This window comes from Protopterus annectens, chromosome 14.part0 (assembly GCF_019279795.1).
Source record: "Protopterus annectens isolate FY-2018-M chromosome 14.part0, PAN1.0, whole genome shotgun sequence".
Classification (NCBI taxonomy): domain Eukaryota; kingdom Metazoa; phylum Chordata; order Ceratodontiformes; family Protopteridae; genus Protopterus; species Protopterus annectens.
The window spans coordinates 794,744,957-794,770,251 of NC_056748.1; the positions used below are offsets into that span (position 1 = coordinate 794,744,957).

Sequence of the window (25,295 nt, forward strand, 5' to 3'; positions counted from 1 at the left end):
AATTGGTCTCCACGTGTTCCCTTTCTTTGGTACTAGGAACAGGCGAGAATAAAATCCTAGGCCCACTTCTGGCATAGGGACCGGCTGTATGGCCCCTATTTGAAGTAACAGAGAAATTTGCTTGTGAGCCTCTATTTTTTGCTGAGGAGGAACGTCTGGCATGCCTTTGAAAGGAGGCAAGGTATGGAAATAAAACCTGTAACCGTGGTGTATGATATCCAATACCCATCTGTCTTGGGTAATTAAGCTCCAATTTTCCTTGAAAAGTGCCAACCTTCCTCCCAAAGGTGCTGCCAGACGAGAAGGCTCTGGCAGCTGAAAAGGTAAGTCATTGGGTCTGCTTACGAAAGGACTGACCCCTGCCCTCACCCGAAGACTGTGCAGGTGAACTCCCTGTTCTAGGCCTAAAAGAGCCCTGAGCTCTGCCCCTACCACGTCTAGACCTACCCCTAGACTGGGAATCATAAGAAGGATACGTCCACCCCTTGGTAGGCCAATTTCTACTAAACTTCGGAGGCTGAACCTGCAAAAAATCTTTAACAGTCTGCATAGACTTAGCCTTGTCTTCCATTTTCTTTAAGACTGCCTCAACAGGAGAACCAAACAACATATCAGATTGTAAAGGAGCATCTAAAATCCTTGTCTTAACATGGTCAGATAAATTCTGATCCCTCAGCCAGGCGTGCCTGCGAAGAACTGACCCAGTGGCAGCCACCCTAGACGAGGCCTGTACAGCATCAAAACCACATTGCAAAGAATGCTTACCCACCTGTTCAGAAACATGTACTAAATCTTGTAACTCTTTACACTCAATACCTTCCGCCAGAGCATCTACCTTGGACTTCAATTGTGAAAGGAGATAGTTTTGGTATTTCAACATGTGAAACTGGCAATTCAAAGCCCTCATAGCTAGGGTGGAAGAAGTATAAACTTTCTTTCCCCATCTATCCTAAGCCCTGGCCTCTTTATCTGGAGGAACCGGATTTTTGACAACAGAAGCCTTAACACCTTTAGGCCCCTGACTAACAGTTTCTGGGTCTGCCCTAGGACTCTTAAAAGATACTTGTGAGCTTCAGGCACCCAATAATACCTATGCGGTTTAACAGGAGCAGGAGGCAAAGAATCAGGATTAAGAAAAGCCTCTGCAAAACATCTTCCACCACATCCAGAACAGGAGGAATAGCCAAAGGCCTATGCTGGGGTAAAACAAAAATTCCCTAAGCCTTTTCCTGGAATCAGAGAAGTCCTGACCTTCCCACTTAAAATGCTCCCTCATGGAATGAAGAGTCTCTGAAAAGAAAAATCCTCAGGAGGAGAAGCAGGAGTAGTAGAATCATCCACATCAGAATCAGAATAAGGAGAATACTCCTGCAAGTCTTCAGCCGAAGACTCTGAAACATCGAAGCCTGCTCAAAACTCCCTAGTTCAGGTTCCACCCTAGGTCTCTTATCAGGAGGGGGCAAAGAACCTCTAATCAAAGTAATCAAATCTTCTGCCATTTTAAGCATATGCTTCTTGGGCACAGTTCCTGAAGAACTAGGGGTGACACCAACTGAAGCTAAACCTGGCCTGCCTCTGGGGGAAGCCTTGGAAACAGAAGGAGAGGGCCTAACCACCCTAGGAAGGGAGGGGAGTATAGTAACCTGAGAAGCCCCTTCAGCCTGACCTGCCCCCTGAGAGGCCACATCTTGCAATAACACAGTCTCTCCCTGGGACTCCAAAGAAACCTCAGGCGGAACCACCGGCTCCAGCGACACCTCTAAAGAACCGGCGTCCGGTACGGACGGTTCTTCTAGCCTAGGTTTAGCTGCTTTGTCCTTGCGCTTCTTCGAAGAAGCGGGCGTCGGAGCATCCGACAGCATTTTATAATTGCACCGCTTCCCGAAGACTAACCTGGCACAATCTAACCGTCTCTTTATGGTGCGCTTATTGAATCTAGCACAAGAGCGACACCCAACAACGTCGTGCTCAGGCCCTAAACAAGGAATACAGAAAGTATGATAATCTCTATGTGGTATCTGTTTCCCACAAGAAATACAGTTATTCACTTTTTCTGACATCCGGTAAACCACTGAGGCAAGAAAAAACTAAAATATTCCCCAACGGGGTACTTAGCCAACTTTGACTCGGTCTGAAACTCCGAATTCGAAAAATTTCAGAACGCCGAACGGCACTTGCAACGCTGCTTCTGCATCGGACCATGCGGCAAAAAAGACTGAGGATATGACGTCGGTCATGCGCATTTGTACCCTGACGTCCTGATGTCAGTCAAATGCGCCTTGGCCGACGTCAGCCTTATACTTTGATATTCGGGCCGACCGAGGACAGCGGACTACCCAAGAGTAAGGACTGCAGCAATGTGGGATGAAGAACATCCAGAATTCCTCTCGGTCCAATAGGACAGGGGGATGGAGGGTGGGACGCAAGAAAGAAGGAGAGATGAAGACAACTAACATGGAACGTTATGGTAAGTACATAACTTCTTTATGTTAACTTGTCTATCTCGCCTTCGTTCTTGCTGGTTGGGACAGCATCCCTAGCACCTACAATCCTGGGCAGCTCATTGGAACAGACTCTTCAGAACAGTGGAACCAACGTCAGCTCGGGAGACTGTAATGAGAAATAAAGGTATGAGGATTTGCCCATGTAGCAGCTGCACAGATAGAATCCATGGGCAACCTAGATTGAAAGGCTACAGAGGTGGCCAAGGCCCTAGTAGAATGACCTTTCGGTTTAATAGGCAACTCTTTTGTTCCTTAACTGATAAATGAAAGTAATAGTGTGAGACAACCACCTGGATAAGGTCACCTTGGAAACTGGAAGACCTTGTTTGCCTAGAGCACAGGAAAGGAATAGTTGGTCCGACTTCCTTATTTCCTTAGTCCTGTGCAGGTAAAAACACAATAGTCTATGAACGTCCAAATGGTGTAATTTGTACTCTGCCTTGTTGGTGTGGTTAGGGAAAACACAGGAAGGTCTATAGATTGGTTTAAACTATTTTAACTATTTTCTGAGCAGACTTTCGGAAGAAATGAAGGATTAGTCCTCAGAGCAACCCTGTCCTTATGAAAAGCCAAGTATGGAGAACGAACACATAGTGCCTTAAGTTCAGAGACACGTCTGGCTGAAGTAATAGCTACCAGAAAGAGTGTCTTCCAAGATAGAAACTTAATGGAGCAGGACACTGCTGGTTCAAAGGGGACAGAGTTAAGGAAGTTAGTACCAAATTAAGGTCCCAAGGAGGAGGGGGATCTCTCACTGGAGGCCTAAGGAGAGTAGTCCCTCTCAAAAAAGCTTTACAGAGCTTATGAGACAATGTTTGAATTTGACACACCATGAAATTTAGAAATGGCTGCTAATTGAACCCTGACTGTAGCAGAAGCGGACCCGGAATGAAAAAGTTGTGCTAGGAATTCCAGAATTTTGTGGACTGGGGCTGAAAATGGATTTATGCTCCTAGCCTCTGCCCAACAAGAAAAACGTTTCCATTTACTAGCATATGTTTTTCTGGTTGAGGACTTGTGAGCGGGGACAATCTCACGTACAGCCGGGGAAATGCTGGGAAGCCTGGCTAAGGTTGGAAGTGGAGCAACCAAGCTGTGAGCTGGAGTGTTTGGAGGGATTGATGCAACCCGCCTGATTGATGAATCAGTAGATCTGGAATCGGATCCAGAGTCCAGGGCTGATCGAGAAAGTAATGGTGCAGGAACGGGAACCATATCTCTCGAGGCCAGTAGGGGGCAATGAGGATCATTTTGCAACCCAACGAAATTGCTTTCTGTAGGAGTTTTGGAATCAAGGGAAACGGAGGAAAGGCATAAAGAAGTCCCTGAGGCCAATCGTGGACTACAGCGTCTCTGGGTGTGTGACCTGGAAGCGGAAGAAGGGAGAAGGAGTTGCTGCATTTGCTGTTGAAGGGGGTGGCAAAAAGATTGCAGCAAGGCTGTCCCCATTTGCTGAAGATAATATCCACAACTTCCTGATTCAGAGACCACTCGTGAGAAATGAGGATAGCTTTGCTGAGCCTGTCTGCTATGACGTTGGACCTCTCAGGGATGTGCATCGCAATCAGAAAACGTAGGGAGGAAATCGCCCACTGCCACAGTCTGAGTGCTTCTCGACACAGGGGGTAGTACCTGGTTCCGCCCTGCTTGTTGATGTACCACACCACTGACATGTTGTCTCTCTGAACTGCAATGGTCCCAGAAGGAAGAGAGTCCTGAAGGGATTGCAATGCTAGGAGCACGGCTCTCATTTCTAGGACGTTTATGTGCAGATGGTACTCGTGAGGCTGCCAAGTGCCTTGGACTGTCCTGCCCTGATAATGCCCCCTCCCCACCCTATAAGGGAGGCGTCTGTGGTCACTGTGGCTACCGGAGGGGGCTGAATGAAGGGTCTGCCGTGAGTCACTAGTGGGGAGACCATCCACCAGGATAGGTGCCTTTTGCATGCTTCTGTAATCATGATTGTGAGACATGGGGAGCTGTTGGAAAGACCACTGTGTGAACAGAAGCCACTGAAGGATCCTCATGTGAAGGTGGGCCAGTGGGATTAGAAGAATGTCTGCTGCCATGGAACCCAGAGTTTGAAGGAGGAACCTGACAGATTCTTTTGCGCTGCATCAGAATTTGTACTTGCTGACGAATTGCAGACAGCCTTTCTGGCGGTAGCCTTGCGGACATGTTCCTTGTGTCTAAGTCTGCACCTCTGTAGGTGATGGATTGACAGGGCAACAAGGCAGATTTTTCAAAGTTTATTGTAATGCCTATCTGGGAGCAGATTGTGATTGTGTAGTCCCTGGCTTGAAGAATTTGATGCCTGGCAGTAGCAGTGAGGAGCCACTCTAGATATGGAAACACCTGGAATACTCAATGTCTCAGGTGAGCCGTGACCACTGCCATACATTTGGTCAACACCCTGAGGGCTGTGGTGAGACCAAAGGGCAGAGCTCTGAACTGGTAATGACTGGCTCCCAGCCGGAAGCGAAGCAATCTCCTGGAACGCCTGTCCATCTTGATATGGTAGTATGCGTCCTGAAGATCTATCGAGCACATCCAATTGTCCTGACCCAGAAAGGGTAGAATGGACTGTAGCGTGACCATCCGAAACTTTGTTCTTTGTACAGACCTGTTTAGTCTGCTGAGATCCAGAATCGGTCTCTAGTCCCCTGTCTTTTTTGGTACCAAAAAGAACCTTGAGTAAGTTCCGGATCCATGCTGGTCTGCCAGGACATCCTATACAACTCTTTCTAGCAGTTTTGAAACTTCTATTATTGCTTGGTCCTTCAGATTGGGTGGAACATCTGGAAGGGATTTCCTTAACGGTAATGGGGGTTGAAAGAAGGGAATTTTGTAACCTCCGGATATAATGGAAGTCTTGCATTAAATCTTGCCAGGCTTTTGGGTACAGTGAAAGTCTTCCCCCGACTGCCTCCAGAGGTGAGCAGCTGGGCAACCCTTCAGGGATGCTGAAAGGGCTTATCAGAGAAAGATTCTCTGTTGCCTTGGTTCTGCGGACCCCCTCTGCCACGATGGCGTTGTCTGTTATTGTTTCCCCCTCTGCGCCTGGAGGAAAAATCACTACGTGCGTCAGACAAGGCTCCCTGGGATTTTCAGAACCACATTTTGCCACTCTGACCTTTGGGGTACGGTCTAGAAGGAATGGAAAAATGGACTCCCACGGCAGAGAGAGTCTTGCCTTCTTGCTCACACCTAGTCAGTGTCTTTCACCTGTGTTCCATAAAAGAAAGGAACCATCAAAGGGGGTGTTGGTGAATGACGCTCGAAAGGATTCCACAAAATTACACAGCCGCATCCATGCATGCCTAAGAGCCACACCCGTACCTGCGGCTCTACTCGCACCATCAGCTGCATAGGAAATGAGCCTCATGGAGGAGTTAACTACAGAATTAAGCATCGCCAGCTGGGAAGCTACTTTAGCTTGATCCCCCTCAGCTGATGGATCTTGAAGGGTATCTCCGAGCTCTTTAAGGAGATCCCTCTGAAGCCAGGTAAAAGGACACAAGTAATTCAGTGACCTCATAGAAAAGGTCGCTGAAATGAACATTCGCTTCCCGTACCTGTCCATGATCCTAGACTCCTTGTTAGGAGGATGGACAGACAGAGAGGTCTCTGCTAACTCTTTTTTGATGGCTGCTGCTACCACCAAAGCATCAACAGGAACACCTTTGGTAAGGAACTGCTTATCTTGGGGTGCTGTGATGAATTGCCAGGTCTCCACGGAGTTGGTTCCACTGTATCCGGAGCTGACCAGGCCTTTCGAGCCACCACTGCCATAAGTGGATCGAAAGGCAGAGAAACACAGGAGGTGGAAGGTCGGGAACTGAACGCATCCAGAAATATAGACTAATCCTCGGTAGGGGCTAGGGGATTCCAGTTCCCCCTCTGCTTAAGCATTTCTAGAATGTCCGAAAAGGAAACCTCTTCAGAGGGGGATCTCTGGGACCCTTCCAATTCATCTAAGTCTGTATCAGAAGTGACAGACTCGGGGGAGTCCATGTGCTTCCTCTTGCACCTCTTACGAGGGGGCTCCTCTGAATGATCAGGGGTGGCCTCAGAAGAAGAGGAAACACCCAATGGGGTGCCCTGGAGCGCCAGTTCCCTACGCTTGGGGGTCTGGAGGAGGAGCAGAGGTTGGCACAGGCACTACAGGGGACGGAGCCAGTGGGGCCGATAGTGTAGCTGACTCAGTGCAACACACTCCTCATGACATTGAAGGCGTCCCTGCCACGATGCAGAGAAAGCTCCAGTTCTGAGGAAATCGGAATCTTTCTCCGCACCGAGGGAGACGGCTCCGAGGCCGATGTAGGAGCAGAGCTCACCTGCGCCGAAGCTCTGAGAGGGAGAACGGAGTCTGACAAGGGTCCGATGCCAATCGCCCCCTCAGAGCAGATGAGGGTGCCCCGGCACCCAGATCCCTCAACGGACAGCACCACCGAGGGTATCGGAGCAGACGATGGAACCGAAGGAGTGTGAGTTATAGGAGCCAACAGTTCCACTACTCGAACCTCAATGAACTCCAGCTCCGAACTCATTGGAGTCGGAGAAGGAACATCAATAGAAGTGGACGGAGCAGACACCTGTTGAGGAGGGCTGGACAATATCTTGGCAAGTGCCTGCGACTTTAGCAACCTACTGACCTCTCTCTCCACTTCGTGATCAGACAGCCTAGAGGATCTAGAGGAGACCAGAAAGCTGCAGAAGTGGCCATTGCTCTAGTGGAATGAGCCTTCAATACACCAGGAGGAGATAAACCTGTGTCCTTATAAACTTGTACAATACAAAGAGTGATCCACCTTGCTAAGGACACTTTCGAAACTGCTTTGCCCAAAAATGGTTTTGAAAGAGAGAAAATTGATCCGACTTCTGGAAGGGTTTAGTCCTATGGAGGTAAAAACGAAGCTGTCTACGGACATCCAATAAATTAAGCTGAAGTTCACCTCTATTTTGGAAATTTGAGAAGACGGGCAAATTTATAGACCGATTAATATTGGCTGCTGAGGACACCTTGGGAAGAAAGGAAGGGTTCGTACGCAGCAAAACCCTATCCTTGTGGAAAACCAAATAGGGGGCAAGGAGGATAAGACCTGCAACTCTGAAACTCTCTTGGCTGAAGTGATAGCAAACAAGGCGGCTGTCTTCCATGACAAAAACTTCATCAGAACTGAACCGGCTGGCTCAAAAGGGGGAAAGGTCAAAGCCTGAAGGACTAAAGTCAGATCCCGGGGGGGGGGGCACTGTTTAACTGGTGGTCACAATAAAAAAAGGGCACTTCAGGAAAGCTTTACACAATTTGGCAGAAGCCAGATCACCTTATTTTCACCCACATGAAAATTAGAGATGGCAGCCAGCTGAACCTTGATGGTGGAAGCAATTGCGCCTGATCGAAAAAGCTCGGGCAGAAAATCCAGTATGACCAGAACAGGGGTTGTAAATGGGTTCAGATTGCGCGGAGAGGCCCAAATGCAAAAACGTCTCCACTTGCTATTGTAGAGTTTCCTAGTGGAGGCTTTGAGAGAAACTACCAGAATATTCTTAGCAGGGGACAAAAGTCAGAGAGTCCTGATGATCATGGGAACTAGAGCAGCCACGCAGTCAGCTTGAGACTGTCCAGGTTGGGCAGGGGCAAGCCCGACGGGTGAGAAATCAGATCCGGGCATGATCTACAGTCCATGGAGGAGCCAAACAGGTGAGACCATAGGAAGGGAAACCACACTTGACACGGCCAGAAGGGAGCTATGAGAATGACTTTGCACTACAGCTGGCAAGCTCTCTGAAGTAACTTCGGAATAAGAGGTAACAGGGGATAAGCATACAGTAGCCCGAGAGGGCAAGCATGGACTAGAGCGTTCCTGGGGACATCCCCCGGAGGGGGGGGATCAGAGCAAAGAAGTTGCTGCACTTCACGTTGGAAGGAGATGCGTAAAGATCGCAGCAAGGTTGACCCCAAACACGGAAGATCTTCTCCACCACAGATTGTTTCAGGGACCACTCGTAAGGCAGGACGACTGCCCTGCTGAGACTGTCCGCTAGAATGTTGGAGCGTCCTGGGATATGCGTTGCTAAGAGAAATCGGCTGGTGGATATGGCCCACTCTCAAACCCTCATGGCCTTGCGACAAAGGGGGTAGGATCATGTCCCTCCCCGTTTGTTTATATACCAGACTACAGACATGTTGTCTGATTGGCTACCATTCCTGGAGGTAGGACAGGGTGGAAGGCTCTCAACGCTAAAAGCACTGCCCTCATCTCCAGGACATTAATGTGTAGCTTGGTCTCTGGAGGGGACCACGTGCCTTGGACCGTTCTTACCAGGAAGTGCCCCCCCCCACCCGAGCTGGGAAGCGTCCGTGGTCACCGTGGCTGGAGCCGGAGGGGCTAGAAAATTGCACCCAGTGAAAATGTCCGCTGATTGAAGCCACCACTGGAGTGACGTTCTGCATGTCCGATTGATTCGTATGTGGAAATTCATTGGAAGGTCTAGCCAGGACCACTGAACTGCTAGATTCCACTGAAGGACTCTCGTGAAGACGTGCAAGAGGAAGGCTAGAGATTGCGGCTGCCCTGAGAACATCGGCTGCTGTGACTACTGAGTGATCCAAGATCGCTAATTCATGGAGTCTGAGATTTTCTATCCTTTCCAAGGTGAGAAAAATCTTTGACTGAATTGAATCCAATCGTGCCCTGATGAAGTCTATGAACTGAACCGGAGCCAGGTGGGACTTGAAGATATTGATCGTGATGCCTAACTTGTGAGCCAGACCGAGGTAGTAGTGTAGGATCTAACACAAGAGACATTTGGTGGATGCAGCGAAGAGCCAGTCATCTAGGTAGGGGAATACCTGAATGCCCTGAAGTCTCAGGTGAGCCGCTACGACTGCCATAACCTTGGTGAACACCCTGGGGGCTCTGGTGAGACCAAAAGGTAGGGCTCTGAATTGAAAGTGACTGGCCCCTAGCCAGAAGCGTAAAAACCTCCTGGAGCTCCTGTGGACCTTGATGTATCTTGATAGTAAGCGTCCTGAAGGTCTAACAAGCACATCCAGTCGCATTCTCTCAGAAACGGTAGAAAGGACTGTAGAGTGACCATCCAGAATTTTTGTTTCTCTACCAACAGGTTGAGGATAGACAGGTCCAGAATGGGCCTGAGGTCCCAAGTCTTCTTTGGCACTAAAGAGAAAGTACAGTTTTGTACCTACCATAAATGTAGATGTCCGATAGGTATGCATCTGCAGTCATCACATATGGGTTGTCCTGCCTCAGGCAGCCCTTCGGTCGGCCGGATTCCAAAGTCTGGGTCCGGCGTCGGCTGATGTCGCCCTTTCTCCGACGTCAGAGTGCCTGGGGTATAAGAGTCAGCCAACGCCATCTTCCTCAGTTTTTCTTGCCCCAGATGCCAGGTGCCCTCTAAGGAAGGCTAAATTTGGAGAAATGCAAAATATTCCAAACATGCACAGTAATAAAAAACAAATACACCATAATAGATAACCCCAGCTAGCTATAAGAGGGAATATTACCCAAGAAACACCACAGAGGGGAAGGAGGGAGGGAAAACCTGACTGCAGATGCATACCTATCAGACATCTACATCTATGGTAGGTACAAAACTGTACTATGTCCTTCAAGGATGCATCTGCAGTCATCACATATGGGTAGAATACCATAGCCAATCTGGGGGTGGAGGATCTATGTATAGGATGGTGTAGCTAAAATGCCCTGCAGGACTGCCGTAGCAAAGCCTGCTCTGGATCTGGAATATAAAGGTAAATTGTAATGCTTGGAAAATGTATGCATGGAGCTCCATGTAGCAGCTTCTAAAATGTCCTTGGTAGCCACCCCTCTTAAGAAGGCTGTGGAGGTGGCTGTGGCTCTCGTGGAATGAGGTCTAATGTTAGCTGGCACAGTTTTTCCATGAAAGGAGTAACAAAACGAATGCAATTCCCTATCCATTTTGAGATTGTCTGTTTGGAAATTGCTTTTCCTTGTGCACTAGCAGCATATGCTACCAACAGCTGGTCAGTTTTTCTGTAACTTTTAGTTCTGTCCAAGTAGTAGCGCAACTGTCTATGTCCAGGGTGTGCAGAAGTTTCTCCCCTTTGTTTTGTGGATTCGGAAAGAAGGTAGGCAAATGAATAGCTTGGTTTAATGAGACCCTGGATACCACCTTTGGCATAAATGTAGGATTGGTTCTCAATGAGACTCTGTCCTGATGAAAAATAGTAAATGGCTGTACTGCCATGAGGGCCTGTAACTCAGATACTCTTCTTGCTGAGGTTATGGCCAAAGGAAGGCAGTCTTCCAAGACAAGAACTGTAGCTCTGCAGATGCTGCTGGGTTCAAAGGGAGGCAGTGTTAGTTTTTCCAACACGAAGTTAAGGTCCCAAGTAGGCAGTGGTGGTGTCCTTGGAGGCTTGATGTTTTTAATCCCTCTTAGAAACTGCCTTAGGAGAGGATGTGAGAAGACAGGTGGATCAGTATTGTACTCTGCTGAAATTGCTGAAGCATGAATTTTAATGGAAGAGTACGACAGACCATTGTGGAACATTTCTGCCAAGTATTCCAGGATACGTGCCATGTTCATCACTGTCACATCTAGGCCCTTTGTGGTGTTCCAAATGAGAAATCTTTTCCATTTTGCTGAATATGCCTTTCTTGTGGAAGGCCGGTGAGCTTCCATGATAATATCCTTCACTCTCTGGGATAGCCTATCCTGAGGAGGAATCAAGGTATTTTCCAGGCTGTTAGTTGCAAGGTTTTCAGGTTGGAATGCAGAGTTTTGTAATTGTGCTGTGTCAGGAGCAGTGGCCATTGAGGAAGAGGCCATGGTTTCGTGTGTGACATGCTCTTTAACAGTGGGTACCAGTGCTGTCTTGGCCAGTCCGGAGCTATCAGAATCACTTTTGGTTGCTCTGTCCTGAGCTTCAGTAAGACCTTGGTCATTATTGGGAGAGGTGGAAATGCATACACTGTTAGAGTTCTCCAGCTGAAAGAGAGGGCGCCCACTTTCCATGCTTGTGGGTGGTATGTCCTTGAGCAGAATTTCTTCAGCTGATGACTGTGGGGGGAGGCAAAAAGATCCATGTCCGGCCTGCCCCATGATTGTGTTATCTGTAGAAAGACGTCTGGGTGCAGCATCCATTCGTGTGCATCCATGATATTTCTGCTTAAGCTGTCCGCCAGTATATTGTCTTTCCCTGGCACAAATTGAGATTGCAGCTCTATGTTGAGTTTCAAGGAAAGTTCCCATAGATTCATTGCCAGTCTGCAAAGAGGATATGAATGGGTGCCTCCTTGCTTGTTTATGTACCACATAACTGTGGTGTTGTCTGTCCTTATTAGTAGGTGGCCTTGATGCAGAAAAGGTTTGAAGGCTTCGACTGCATGTATCACTGCCAGAAGTTCCTTGTGGTTTATGTGCATGCGTAGCTCTTTTTGTGGCCATAGACCTTGAATGCATCTGCCCTCTATGTGCGCTCACCATCCGTGGTCTGAAGTGTCCGTTGTAATGGTTTGGCTGGCTATTGGTTTGCTGAAGGGCAGACCCCTGTTTGACTGGCTTACTTGAGCCCACCACAAAAATTGCCTTTGAAGGCATGGGATGAGTGGTATCAAAGTTTCCAAGCTGTGACTGCGCTGAGACCATAAACTCCTTAGGTACCATTGTAGTTTCCTCATATGCAGCCTTGCTTGTGGAATCAGAAGGATGCAAGAAGCCATGTAACTCAGGGCCTGCAGGATTTTCCTTGCAGTCAGCTGAGTTTTTCTTGTCAGACTTTTGAAGTAATCTGGTAGTTGACTGTTTTTCTTCTGTGAGGAAAGCCATTTGGGTGGTTGTATCTAGATTCGCACCCAGAAAGGTTATTCTTTGGGATGGAACAAGTCTTGATTTGTGAATGTTGACTGTATATCCCAGGGCCTGAAGTAGGTGAATGGCGTAATTCAAATGTTTTACCAAAGTTTGTTGGCTGTCCGCTTGTATAAGGCAGTCGTCCAGATATGGGTATATTTGAATCCCCTGAAGTCTGCAGTGTGCAATTACTGATGCCAGGCATTTTGTGAATACTCTGGGCGCAGTAGATAAGCCAAAGGGCAATGCTGAGAATTGATAATGCTCTGAACCTGCAAGAAATCTGAGGTGTCTTCTGCAACTTTGTCTGATAGGGACATGCAGGTATGCCTCCTTGAGGTCTAGAGTTACCAGCCAAGACCCCTTGCCCAGCATGGGAAGGAGCTGCTGTAGTCAGCATTTTGAACTTTGGTACAATGAGATGAGTATTCATGCATTCATCACAAAGTAGTAAAAGGTCAGGTACTACGTAGATGCATCCTGTGGAGAGACAAGGCATGGCTTAATTGTTTGGGGTTGGGGATGCTATTTTATGAAATGATATGCGTGTCACTTTATACAGAATTCACCTCAGTTGTGGAACTCACAGCCATAATGGAAGGTTGGATGCGAGCTTTCTGCCCTGAGTTACCCCTGCGAGTAAACCCTCGAGGATACCTCAAAACCTACCTTCAAAACTCAGCTCTCTTAATTGCTCCAGCAAAGTAACAAACTAGGCAGGCTTCTCAGCTGCCTCATTCCCCTTTGTTTTTTTGGACATTTCACCTACTGGAATCTAAGGAAGTATGTGTAACTGCAGATGAACCCTTAACTTATGTTTTGGTCTTGATAGATGTTTTGTAGTACTCTAGCCTGCCAGGATAGCCAGCAGCCTTAGCTCCCCCCCCGATCCACACTAGCTGCACTCTTTTTCAATGTATTGCCCCAAGGATATTCTAAGTTGCACCAGACCTTAGACTCCTCTGCAAATTTTTATGTTTCTATCTTAACTCTAACCTCTCCCCTTTCACTGTATCTCTTAACTCTTCTAGCCCACTCTAGCTGTAACACCTCCTTTTCTAATCTCTCCCTCTAGCTTCTCATACTTCACTCTTGCCCAACACCTCAGGTCCTTCTCCCTTCCTACTTACCCCTCTGTAAACCTTCTTTCACTGATTGACTCCGGAACCCCTCTGGACCTCTTTGGTTCTTCCCGCTCCATTCGCCCTGCGGGCTCACTCCGCACCCCTACCCTACCCCCAAATCCCACCCACCCCCAGTGCATCTAGCTTTATTTCCCCCATAGCCACACCCTCTGAAACTCATATCCAATTAAACACTTATTACCAATAACTACCCCTCCCTATCCCCACCCACATTAACCTCTAATTATCTACCTCAGCTATACCACTTAACCATTGGATTCCTTCTCACCCACTCCAATCCCAACTATCTTCTACTACCAACCTTATACTTTTATACTTGACTACTCCTACGTAAACTTATCTCTCTTGCTTTTATATATATCTTATCTACCACATAACAACTCTACATATCTCACAATCTAACAAATTACTTCTACCCAGATACATCCAGTTGCTATTTATATAGTATCCACTATATTCCATACTCCGCTATTCTAATACCACTGTTCTATTAACTCCTCCCCATTATGCTCTCTAAACACCCCTTCACCTTCCTTTCACTATTACTACTATTCTCCTTATCCTCTTTCTACCACCTCTCCCAACCCACAATTTCCACCCACTCCCAACCCTTCCATACAACTAATCCTCACAACACATCTTTCTTACCCTCATACTCTCTTATTTCCCCCCATTTATATTCCTCAGAAAACCTCCTTCTCTTTCGACACAAACTTATCTCCTATCATGCTAACTTTTCCACCATGACTGTTAGCAAACCCTTCCAATTCACAAAACAACCCAATCTCATCTCCTTGCTAACTACCCACATAAACTATTATATACTACACCTGATAAGCGCTCTCATATCTGGAGACATCCATCCTAACCCAGGCCCCACCACTACTACTGCTATAAATAAATCCCTATTATTCACTTCCTTAAACTCTCAAAGTGTAGTAAACAAAGTCCCAAACCTACATGCTTGGCTCGTACACAATAAACCTGACATCCTCACTATTTCAGAAACCTGGCTAAAACCACACATTAGAAACTCTGAAATAGTTCCTCCTAACTACTCCATCATAAGAAAAGACAGACCTCACAAGAAAGGCGGAGGAGTAGCCCTTCTATACACTTCCACCCTAGTAGTTACTCCATATAACAAACCTACTCCACACTTTAACAATGCCGAACTTCTCCTTACCATGCTACAAATCAATAATCATAAACATATATGTATAGCTTCCCTTTATATCCCCCCAGGGGATAATATCTCCACTCTTGAACTCATCCTTTCCTGGCTATCCAGTAACATTAGTAATGAAACCATAATCCTAAGAGATGTTAATATTAACTGGGCCCTTATACAGTCTCCTACAAACCCCACTAACATCAACCTCTACAATTTCTCACAACTGATCACTTTGGTAACCCACCCTGCCAAAAACCCCTCCAATGGGAGTATATTGGATTGGATTCTAGTCTCCCACCCTCACTACTTCAACAGTGGCACTCTTCCCGACCCACTTGGTGACCACTTACCCACCTTTACCCACTGGCTTCCCACTATCCTTCAGCAGACTGATAACCACATTACAATCCGTGACCATAAAAACTTCGACCCATTAATCTTTTCAAACTCACTACAAGCAATTAATTGGAACTGTCTAAAAACACTATCTCTTGACGATGCAGTCTCATACTTCAACTCAACTTTCTTAAAATTACTCGACTCCCAAGCTCCTTTACGGACTAAGAATAAAAACTAAATCAGCCCCATGGCTCTCCAAAACTACTCTTGCTATCATGAGACAGAGACACAAAGTCTGGGGACGCTACCAAAAACACAAGACAGCACCACTCCTTAAAGAATATAAAATGCTCCGAAACAAAGTAAAGAAACTCATTACTTCTGATCGTCAAAACTACTTCTCTACACTCCAAAACCAAAATAAAAACAACCCTCAGAAATTCTGGAAAGGGATCTCTACTCTCCTCCACCCCAGCAAACCAGATACTCCTACCCCAGACCCAAATGCTCCAGAACATAAATTAGCCACCCAATTTAATTATTTCTTTATTGACTCAATCTCTAAATTGACCTCCTCATTCTCCAACACCTCTCTACTATCTAATACCCCCTCATCCACCCCCACTATCTCTATTTCTATACCCTACTCCTCACCCACTAAATCCTCTACCCCTTCTTCTACACAAACTCTATCCTCATCTCCACCTCCCCAAAATTCCCCCTCTCCTGACTGCCCCCTCTTCTCATTAAATCCCATACCAACATCTACTATTAAGAAACTCCTTCAGAAATTGAAACCATGTACCAATGCTCCTGATAATATCCCCTCTTACTTTCTCAGTATAGCCGCTGAAACTCTTGCCTACCCCATTAGCATTTTAATTAACCACTCACTACAAGAATACACAGTTCCCCAAATCTGGAAACAAGCCTTTATTATACCTCTACATAAAGGTGGTAACAATAACAACATTACTAATTTCCGCCCCATAGCCATCCTGTCCCCCATTTCTAAACTCTTAGAAAAATGTGTCCAACTTCAGCTCCTTCCTCACCTCCTAGACAACCATCTTATAACTCCCACACAGCACGGTTTCAGACCTAATCATAGCACCATGACAGCCCTCCTTCTCCTTCCTTGAGGGCTGTAAATAAAGCCCGTGACTCTGGACAAATTGCTTCCACCTTACTTCTTGACCTCTCCAAAGCCTTCGATACCATCTCACATAGCCTGCTCTTAAACTCTGCAAACTTCACCTATCTTCCTCCTCTTTGAACTGGTTCTCTAGCTACCTAACAGAAGTCAAGCTGTAAAATGGAAAAAAGCTACCTCCTCTTTCCTTAGTACCCCTACGGGAGTTCCCCAAGGCTCCATACTGGGTCCTCTTCTCTTCAATATCTTTATAAATGACTTCCACAAATCAATTCCTTTCTCTAGCATCATCCAATATGCAGATGATTCAATTATCATCTGTTCTGCCTCTTCTATCACACTACAAAAACTTACTCAAGATGCTTTCTCTTCCACAGAGCAATGGATGCTATGTAATCATCTAGCTCTCAATGCTACCAAGACCAAACTAATGTTATTTACTCCTTCTAAAGTCATCGCTCCCGACATGGGTACATTCTCAATTACTACTCAACACAACTCACCTCTTGAAATAGTGTCAGAAACCAAACTACTTGGGGTCCAAATCGATAACCTACTTAAATTTAACTACCACCTGCAAATAAACATCAAAAAAACACACCAAAAACTTGGCATGCTTTATAGACAGAACGCCTACCTCACATCTGCCACTAAAATCACTCTCTCTACCTCCTTCCTAATCCCATCCCTTCTATATGGTGCCCCACTACTAACTAATCTTCAGTCCTTGTTAAAAAAAACAACTTACCTCCTGCTATAACAAAATTGCAAAATTCGCCACCAGCCAAAAGTCCTCCACCCACCACTGTTTCTCCCTCCATAAGCTAAAATGGCTAGAACTTCCCAATCAATTACACGCAACTAACTCTAGCCCATAAGCTTATTCTCCACCCTTCCCTCTGTCCCTCTCTTTCCTCTGCCTTTAAAATGCAACCTACCTAACAGAGTTCTAAGGTCAAATAATCAAAATCTACTCGAAGTACACAAACCGACTCATCCCCCAGGCAAAAACCTTCTTTCCTTCAGCCTCACTCGCCTCTGGAACTCCCTACCTCCACTCATCCGCACCACCTCTAACCACTCTGCCTTCAAACAGTCTCTTCACCTTCATCTAGCATCACAGTGGGAATGCTCTTGTTCCCACCCCAGATAACTAACTCTACTTAATTCTCCTTCAATACCATACTCTACTTCTGTAGCTATGATATTTGTTCTCTAATCAGTATTAATGTTTACATTTATTCTATTACTAGTAGGTTTCTTCTTAATGTATTAACTGTTATGACTGCTATTCTAAATTTGATTAGTTCTACTTTTATTCTGTTTACATAATATTAATAACTCTCTGTACTAAGATTGTTACTGTTAAATGTTGAAAATACCTTCTGTTATGGAGCTTTTCTCCCCAGGACTCCATTGAAAACGGGTTCTTTATGGCCCAATGGACTATCCTGGTAAACCAACGGCAATAAATAAACAAAATAAATATTCAGTGCGGACAAGTCGAGAATAGGCCTCCATTGTTTTTCTTTTCTTGGCACAAGGAAAAGTCTGGAATAAAATCCTTGGCCTTGTTCTGAGAGAGGAACCTTTTCTATAGCTTTCATTTGCATTAAGCTGGAGATTTGTTTCAAAGCCTCTGCCCTTTGATTTGGTGGCAGGTCTGGCATGCCTTTTCTTTTTAGTAATGTGTGAAAATGGAACCTGTATCCTTTGTCTATTAGTTGTAGTGTCCATTTCTCCCTTGTAATACTGTGCCAATTTTCTGAGAATAAAGAAAGCTTTCCGCCCAAGGGTGCTTCCAATTGAGCCCTGGTTGGCGGTGTCAAAGTAAAGTCATTGAGCCTGTCCTTGTGCAGCAGTTGTAGGTCCTTCATTACCTCTCTGGTTAGGAGGCTGCCATTGACGCCCTCTGTAGGAGCCTCTAGCTTGCCCTCTACCTCTGGCACGCCTGTTCTTGCCTCTCTGAAACCTCTCTGTGTCTGGAAAGGACCAGTTTTTGGAAGGCCAATTCCTGATGAATCTTGGTGGTTGGACTTGGAGAAAATCTTTGACAGTTTGTACCGATTTTGCCTTTTCTTCAACTTTCTTTAGGACCTCCTGAGCCGTGGAGCCAAATAACTTTTGCTTTTCCAGTGGAGCATCCAGAAGCTTTGCTTTGACATGGTCTGGCAGAGATTGTTCCTTCAGCCAAGCATGCCTACGTATGACTGAGCCAGTCATAGCTGACCTACATGAAGCTTCCAATGCATCATAACCACATTGCAAGAAATGGTTGCTAACCTGTTGGGAGTTGTGTACCAGATCCTGAAGTGATTTGTGATCTAGGGGTTCAGGTGAAGAGTTTTTTATGCAATTCATCTAACAAATACTCCTGGTACTGTATCATATGAAATTGACAATTCAATGCCCTCATAGAAAGAGTAGCAGAAGTATACACTTTTTTACCCCATCTCTCTAAAGCTCTAGACTCCCTTTCAGAGGGGAGAGGACTTTTAGTAGTGGCAGCTGCAACCCCTTTAGGGCCCTGGGAAATAGTTTCTGGATCAGCAGAGTGGACCTTGTAAATGTGAAGATGCGAGTCCAGGACCCTGTAGTACCTATCGGGTTTGACAGGAGCTGGAGGAAGAGAATCAGGGGTTGTGCTAGACTCAGAGTACACATCATCAATGACATTTAAAACAGGAGGAATAGCCAAAGGTCTATGCTGAGACAAATGCAAGAAGGTCCTTAATCTCTTCCTGGAATCAGAGAATTCCTGGCCCTGCCACTGGAAATGCTCTCATAGTGTGGAGTGTCTCCCCAAAGGAAAACTCTTCAGGAGGGGAGGCCGAAGGAATAGATTCCTCTGCATCAGAATCCTCGTAGGCCGAAAAAGCCTCCTCCTGGTGGTCCGAGAGAGTAGAACCATCTGAGGCTTCATCTGAGGAGTGGGGATCAGAGGGCTCAACCCTGGGCCTTTTGTCTGGAGGAGGTTGAGAGCCCCTGTCCGGATGAGATTGAGAGTCCCTAATTAAGGAGATAAGGTCCTCTGCTACGCTTAGAATCTGTGAACCTGTAGTGGGTCCCTGAGGGATAACCTTGGGAGGCAAATCTTTGGATAGTTTAGCAGCTTTAGCCCTAGAGAATGCCTTAATGGACATGGATGCAGGAGGCCTGGCTGCACCACGTGCTGGTGTAGTTTTGTCTAAAGGTATGGTGTCGGAAGGTTCCAGGACACCAGTTTCTGTAGGAAATTCAATAACAGATTCAGCCGGGGCCTCCGGGACTGAGGTAGTCGGCTGAGCGGTTTCGGTGGTAGGAAGTACCAAGGACTCTGTTTCAGCCGAGACCGAGACACTCGCGGTAGGCCTGGCCGTGGTTTCAGCCGAAACCGCGGCCCGCGTGTATCGGTCCTTGTCCTTCCGTTTCTTAATCAAATGTGAAGTCGGAGTCCCTGACGGCATATTGTACGAAAAACTAGCCCCAAAAAATTCCTCTGCAAACTCCGCCCGACGTCTAAGAGTGCGTCGGTTGAAGGAAGCACAAGCTGAACAGGCCAAGACGTCGTGGTCTGGGCCTAGGCAGGGGAGGCAGTAAGAGTGGAAATCCTTATGAGGTATTTGTTTCCCACAAGTTAAACAATTATTAACTTTATCTGACATCGGCTGAGGCAAGAAAGAGTCCCCAACGGGGTACTTAGCTTTTTAAAGTCTTCGGTAGCTGAATTACAGGAGCTGGCCGACTGGCACTTGCGAACTGCTTCTGCTTCAGGCACCACGCGGCAAGAAAGACCGAGGAAGATGGCGTCGGCCGAGTCTTTTATACCCCAGGCGCTCTGACGTCGGGGAAAGGGCGACATCAGCCGACGCCGGACCCAGACTTTGGAATCCGGCCGACCAAAGGGCTGCCTGAGGCAGGACAACCCGTATGTGATGACTGCAGATGCATCCTTGAAGGACATCCTGGAGTAGATGCCTGATCTGGATTGATCAGGGGGGGACCGGCTCAATGGCTCGTTTTTATAGCAGCTTTGAAACCTCTAAAGCTGCAGCCTCCCTGTGAGCAGGTGGAACATCTGGAAGCCGTGCTGGAGATATGGGACATAAAATGAAGGGGATAGAATATCCTCTCGATATGATGTTAAACACCCAGCAGTCTACAGTAATAGACTGCCATGCCGCTGGATGTACGAAAAATCTTCCCCTGACTGCCTCCAGAGTAGAGCAGCCGGGCAACCCCTCAGGGTTGCTGTGTGGGTCTGTCGGAAAAAGTTTCCCTAAATCCGAAGTTTCTGGGACCCAGTCTGCCTCTGGGACGGCGTCGGTCTTGTCCCCCTCTGCCTCTGGGTGACGAATATTCCTGAGTGTCACGAAAAAACTGTGATTTCCGAAACCACATCTTCTTTTGCCCCTTTTGGTTCCTGGAATCAGACCTATGAGGGTTAGAGAAGTGGATTCCGATGGCTGACAAAGTCTTTCCGTCCTCCTCACTCTTGGTTAGTGTGTCACACACAGTCTTCCAAAGAGGGATGATCCATCGAAAGGGGCGTTGATGAAAGACACTTTAAAGGGGTCCGCAAATTGACAGCCTGATTCAGGAGTGACGCCTCAAGGCAACGCCTGTACCAGCAGCTCTAGCGGCTCCCTTCGTAGCATGAGAGAGGAAACGCATAGAGGTATTAGTCACTGATTTCAGTGTAGTCTTCTTCACAGTGAAAGACTGCTTGTCCTGTTGCGACAGACTCCAGGGGGGAGTCGGTTCAGATATAAGGTCTCGCTGCAGTCAGATAACATGTGCCAAGTAATTCAGCACACGAATAGAATATGTCGCTGACGAGTACATGTGCTTCCCAAAACGATCCATCAACCTGGACTCTGGTGGATTCACAGAGGAACTCTCCTGTGCCAGTTCCTTCTTTGTGGCAGCTGCAACCACTAAAGTGTCTACCGGGGCTCCTTTGGACCATGCCTGCCTGTCTGACGGCAGGGAAAGAATTTTGTGTGGCCTTTTGGGTATAAGCTCTACGGTGTCAGAATCTTTCCATGCCCTAGTGGTGATGGGGCTCACCAAAGGGCCAGCTGGAGGGAAGACCCAGGAAGTAGATGGGCCCGCGCCAAAGACCTTCAAGAATACGGACTCATCCGCAGAGGATTTGGGGGCTGAACAACCTCCGCTTTGGAGGAGGATCTCCATAATGTCTCCAAACGAGACGTCCTCTGTAGATGATCTGGGGGAACCCTCTCTTTCATCCAAGTCTGTATCAGTGGTAATGGACTCAGGGGAGTCCAAGTGCCTCCTCTTACGCTTGTGCTTACGAGGTTCCTCTTCAGTGGGACACTGGAGAGGATTCGTAAGCCTCCGGGGGTTTTCTGAGGGGAACAACCTGGGGTTGCTTTGGCACGAGCTGTCCCTGAGACAGGGTAATGGGAGCAGAAACCAAAATCAGAGGGGTCTGGGTAGGATCAGAGTAGGTGAGCTGTGGTCTCAACCCCTGGGAGAGAACCCTTTCCACTGCCCTGAATGCTGATGGAGAGCACAACTCCATAGAACGTAAGGATTAGGCTCTCCTTGGCACTGAAGCAAGGATCGGAGCAGACGGCGGGGTAGTCCGGGCACAGAGGATGGGATCCGAAAGAGCGAGATCTCGACCCTTGGGTGCGACTCCCCGACCACGGCTCCGAGTGTCCGCTGGATCAGAGATCGGATCCCAAGAACTCAAGGTGACGGCTGGCGTCAAGGAAACGAGAACCATCGGCGCCAACCCAACAGCTCCAAAAGGTCTCTGACCAGCGAACCCCAAAACATTGGGTCGGATCGGGGAAGGAGCAATAGAGTGGAACATAGTTGAAGGACCCTCTCCAATGGGAGAGGGCCCTGGTAAGACCCCCATCTGAATCTGGTTCTGGATGAACCTCATCAGCCTGTCCATATCAAGGTCGGAGACACTCAGTTGACCTGGAGGAAGCGACAGACTCTGGTCTGGGTCAGATATGAGGAGAGTGCCTCGGCTCCGATGGCTCAGTCTGCTCCGGCGAGAAACTGGGAGAGCAGAGCCGAGGAGAACGAGACCTGGGTGCCTTTGAAGAGAGGCTGGAGAAAGACTCCCTGTCCGGTGATCTTTTTCTGGGCCTGTACCTCTCTTTGTCGTGGTGCTTCTTCCTTCTGTCCCTACCTGTCTGGGATGACTCCGATGAAGCAGGCCTGGCAGGAGGTTGAGTCCCTGCCTGCACAGTGTCACTGGCTGGGAAGGAAACAGAGGCAGACTCTAGGGCAGAAGCTGGTAGCAGACCCTTAGCCACAAGCTTAGCCCAACGATCCTTCAACGCCCTAGGGTTAAAGCCTGAACAAATGTCACAGGATGTAGACAGATGGGCAACCCCTAAACATAGAACACAGAGTGTGGCCATCAGCTGGTGAGAGCTTATGACCACACTCTGTGCACTTCTTAAAAAGAACCTTAGGCTGTTCAGCCATAGTAGAGACAATAAAAGCCCTAACGGCCCACTCACACACACACTTAAACAGGGATTGGGCCTAGGCGGGAAACCAGCATCACAAAAAACACTTTTTTTTTTTTTTTTTTACAACTAACACGACCAAACACGAAGGGAGGGAAAAAAAAGGAAAGGTATTCACACTCAACTATCACAAAGACCAAAAAACCTTACCACCTTGCTTAGAGCTCAGATACCACGATGCTGACTATTAGAGCGGCAAACGAGATCTGGGGCTAGATAGGAGGAAGTGATGTATTACAGGTAGGGGAGGAGCTTGGAGTTGATGCTTGAAAAGTTTTGCCGGCTCAGATCCGAATCGGATCCATATACCCATATGTACAGAAAGAATGAAGTAAACTACTTCAGATCAAGACTAAACGTTAACAATAAAACACTGAAAAAATATATTTCTAGAGTAAGAAAGTTATACAAAAAAACTATATGAGCCTGAGCCAGAAAAACGACACCTCGCAGCTGAAGCGGAAAATGAGATCTGGGTAGCTATCGCTAGGCATCATGGGATAAGGGGTAGCCTCGAGCCAGTAAACAGCCCTCGAGCTATAGAAGATGGCAGAGTCGGAGCCAAGGATCGGCTCCGATCCCAACCAACAAGAACGAAGGCGAGATAGACAACTTAACATTTATAGTTGCAGCCACAGAACCCCAAGCCCCGAGAACCAGATTTGCTGGAGGAACTGGCACTGCTAGCATTTGCCTATGTGTCCGCAGTGAGAGAATCCTGTCTTGTGGAAGATAAGCCGGGGTTTTGTTTGTATCCACACAGGCTCCTATAAAATCTGTCATTTGCACAGGTTGCAATTGCGACTTCTGAAGGTTTATGGTGATCCCTAAGGTTGGGGCCAGTTGTGAGAGAAAGTCCCTGGCCTGGACGGTGCAACTAGGAGCCAGTCATGCAGTGAGAAATTTTGTGAAACCCCTGCAGTGTGAGGTGAGATCCAACCACTGCCATGCAATTGAACACCCTGGAGGCTGTGGTGAGGAAAATGTAAGCACACGAAATTGGAAGTGACTGGCTCCCTGCCTGAAATGAAGATTCCTTCTGGAGCATTTGTTCATTTTGATGCAACAGTATATGCATCCTTCAGGTCTATAAAGCACATACAGTTGTCCTTGTGCAGAAGGGGAAGGATGGACTAATCCATGACCATCCTGAACTCCGTGTGCATCTCAGATTTGTTCAGATAAGTTAGGTCCATTATGGGCCCGAGATTCCAGTTTTCTTTGGAACTAAAGAGACTCCAGAGTAAATCCCTGAACTGTGCTGGTCTGAGGGGAGCTCCTGGATGACTTTTTTAAAGGAAGGGTAGAAAAATAAAGAAAAAAAGGTAAAAAAAAACAGCTTTAGAAACACCCAAGGATCACAATGCTTTTGTTGAGCAGGGCAAACAAAATTTGGGGTATCAGAGAATTGAAGCAGTTTGGGTAGGGTGGGAGGAGCTCTAGCTTGGAATCGTAATCTTGCAGACGGCCAAGTCGGTTCTGACATCAGAACAGAGACCCCACATGTTTGATGAAGCCTGAACTGACATCAGATCAAATGCTTTTGGGATAGGGTGACCTTTAGTCACCATAAAGGGCTGCAACCATAGCACTAAAAGGAAGCCAATTACTATGGCCAACAGAAGCTATTAATTTAGTTAGGGGAGCACAAGGAAATGATTTAAATGTAAAGCTTCAGCAACCAAAGCAAACAATGTAGATGTTGAAGAATATCTAAATCTGTATCACATTGCACTATACATACCACCCACTCAGGGCCAACAGTTATTTCCTTCAAACCCAAATGTACAATGTGCCATTCATGTAATTTGTGGCACTAGAAGTATAACTTAGACAAAATCCAAAGCTCAGAATGGGACAAACTGTTCCTTTTGGAACTAGGATGACAAGTGAGAAGGTTCTGGGGATAATCACACTTACAAAGTAGACATCAGACATCATGATGCGTCTCCAGATTGGGTTGGCATAACCCCAAGAGCAGGAACTTTTAAGAAAGTGTAGAACTGCGACTGGTGGAAATGATGAACTTAACTACTGACAAAGCAACAAGTTACCTTGAAACAACATTCATTTCTCCATACATTAATAGCTGGCATACAGTATCAACTCCCTTGGTTAATCACTAACCTGTCTTCTGGACAGAATTCAAAAATATATCCATCAGTGCATTCAAAATACGAACTGAAGCAAAAAAATCTGAATGAATAGACATCATCTAAAAAAAAACAAAAAAAAAAGATGAAAAGGAAGAGTGGCAGTGGCACAAACAGCAATTTTTTTTAATTATATGCATTAATGTTTATAAATTATACTATCAGAGATAAAACAGCTCAGATTTACCCAGAAAAGATCATGCACAGTTGATACAGCTCTAAACTAACATAATAAAATGCTGTGGACTGTGTGCTACCAGCAAATGTCTTTTAAGACCTTGCCAGAGCAAGTGACTTCACTCCCACCTTCTGTCTTTATATCTACACCACATGAACAGAATGCTAATCACTTTTAATACAAAATGGAACAATACTTAAAAGACAAGGAATATACAGTCAAGTTAGGGATGCACTATCCAGTAAATTTGGTATTATGAAAGGTGACTTTCAGGGATCAGTTTTTGGC

The 25,295-nt window shown here is 46.7% G+C and overlaps 1 protein-coding gene across 1 annotated transcript in view; it reads right to left on the reverse strand.

The window, feature by feature from the left end:
• The window catches only part of LOC122788731 (SMC5-SMC6 complex localization factor protein 2-like), a 909,214-nt gene extending 884,323 nt beyond the window's left edge, over window positions 1–24,891 (reverse strand). Inside the window, exon 1 of the mRNA XM_044055623.1 lies at window positions 24,804–24,891. Coding sequence (XP_043911558.1) covers window positions 24,804–24,891 — 88 coding nt within the window. The remainder of the gene's footprint in view (window positions 1–24,803) is intronic.
• Window positions 24,892–25,295: the final 404 nt, after the last annotated feature.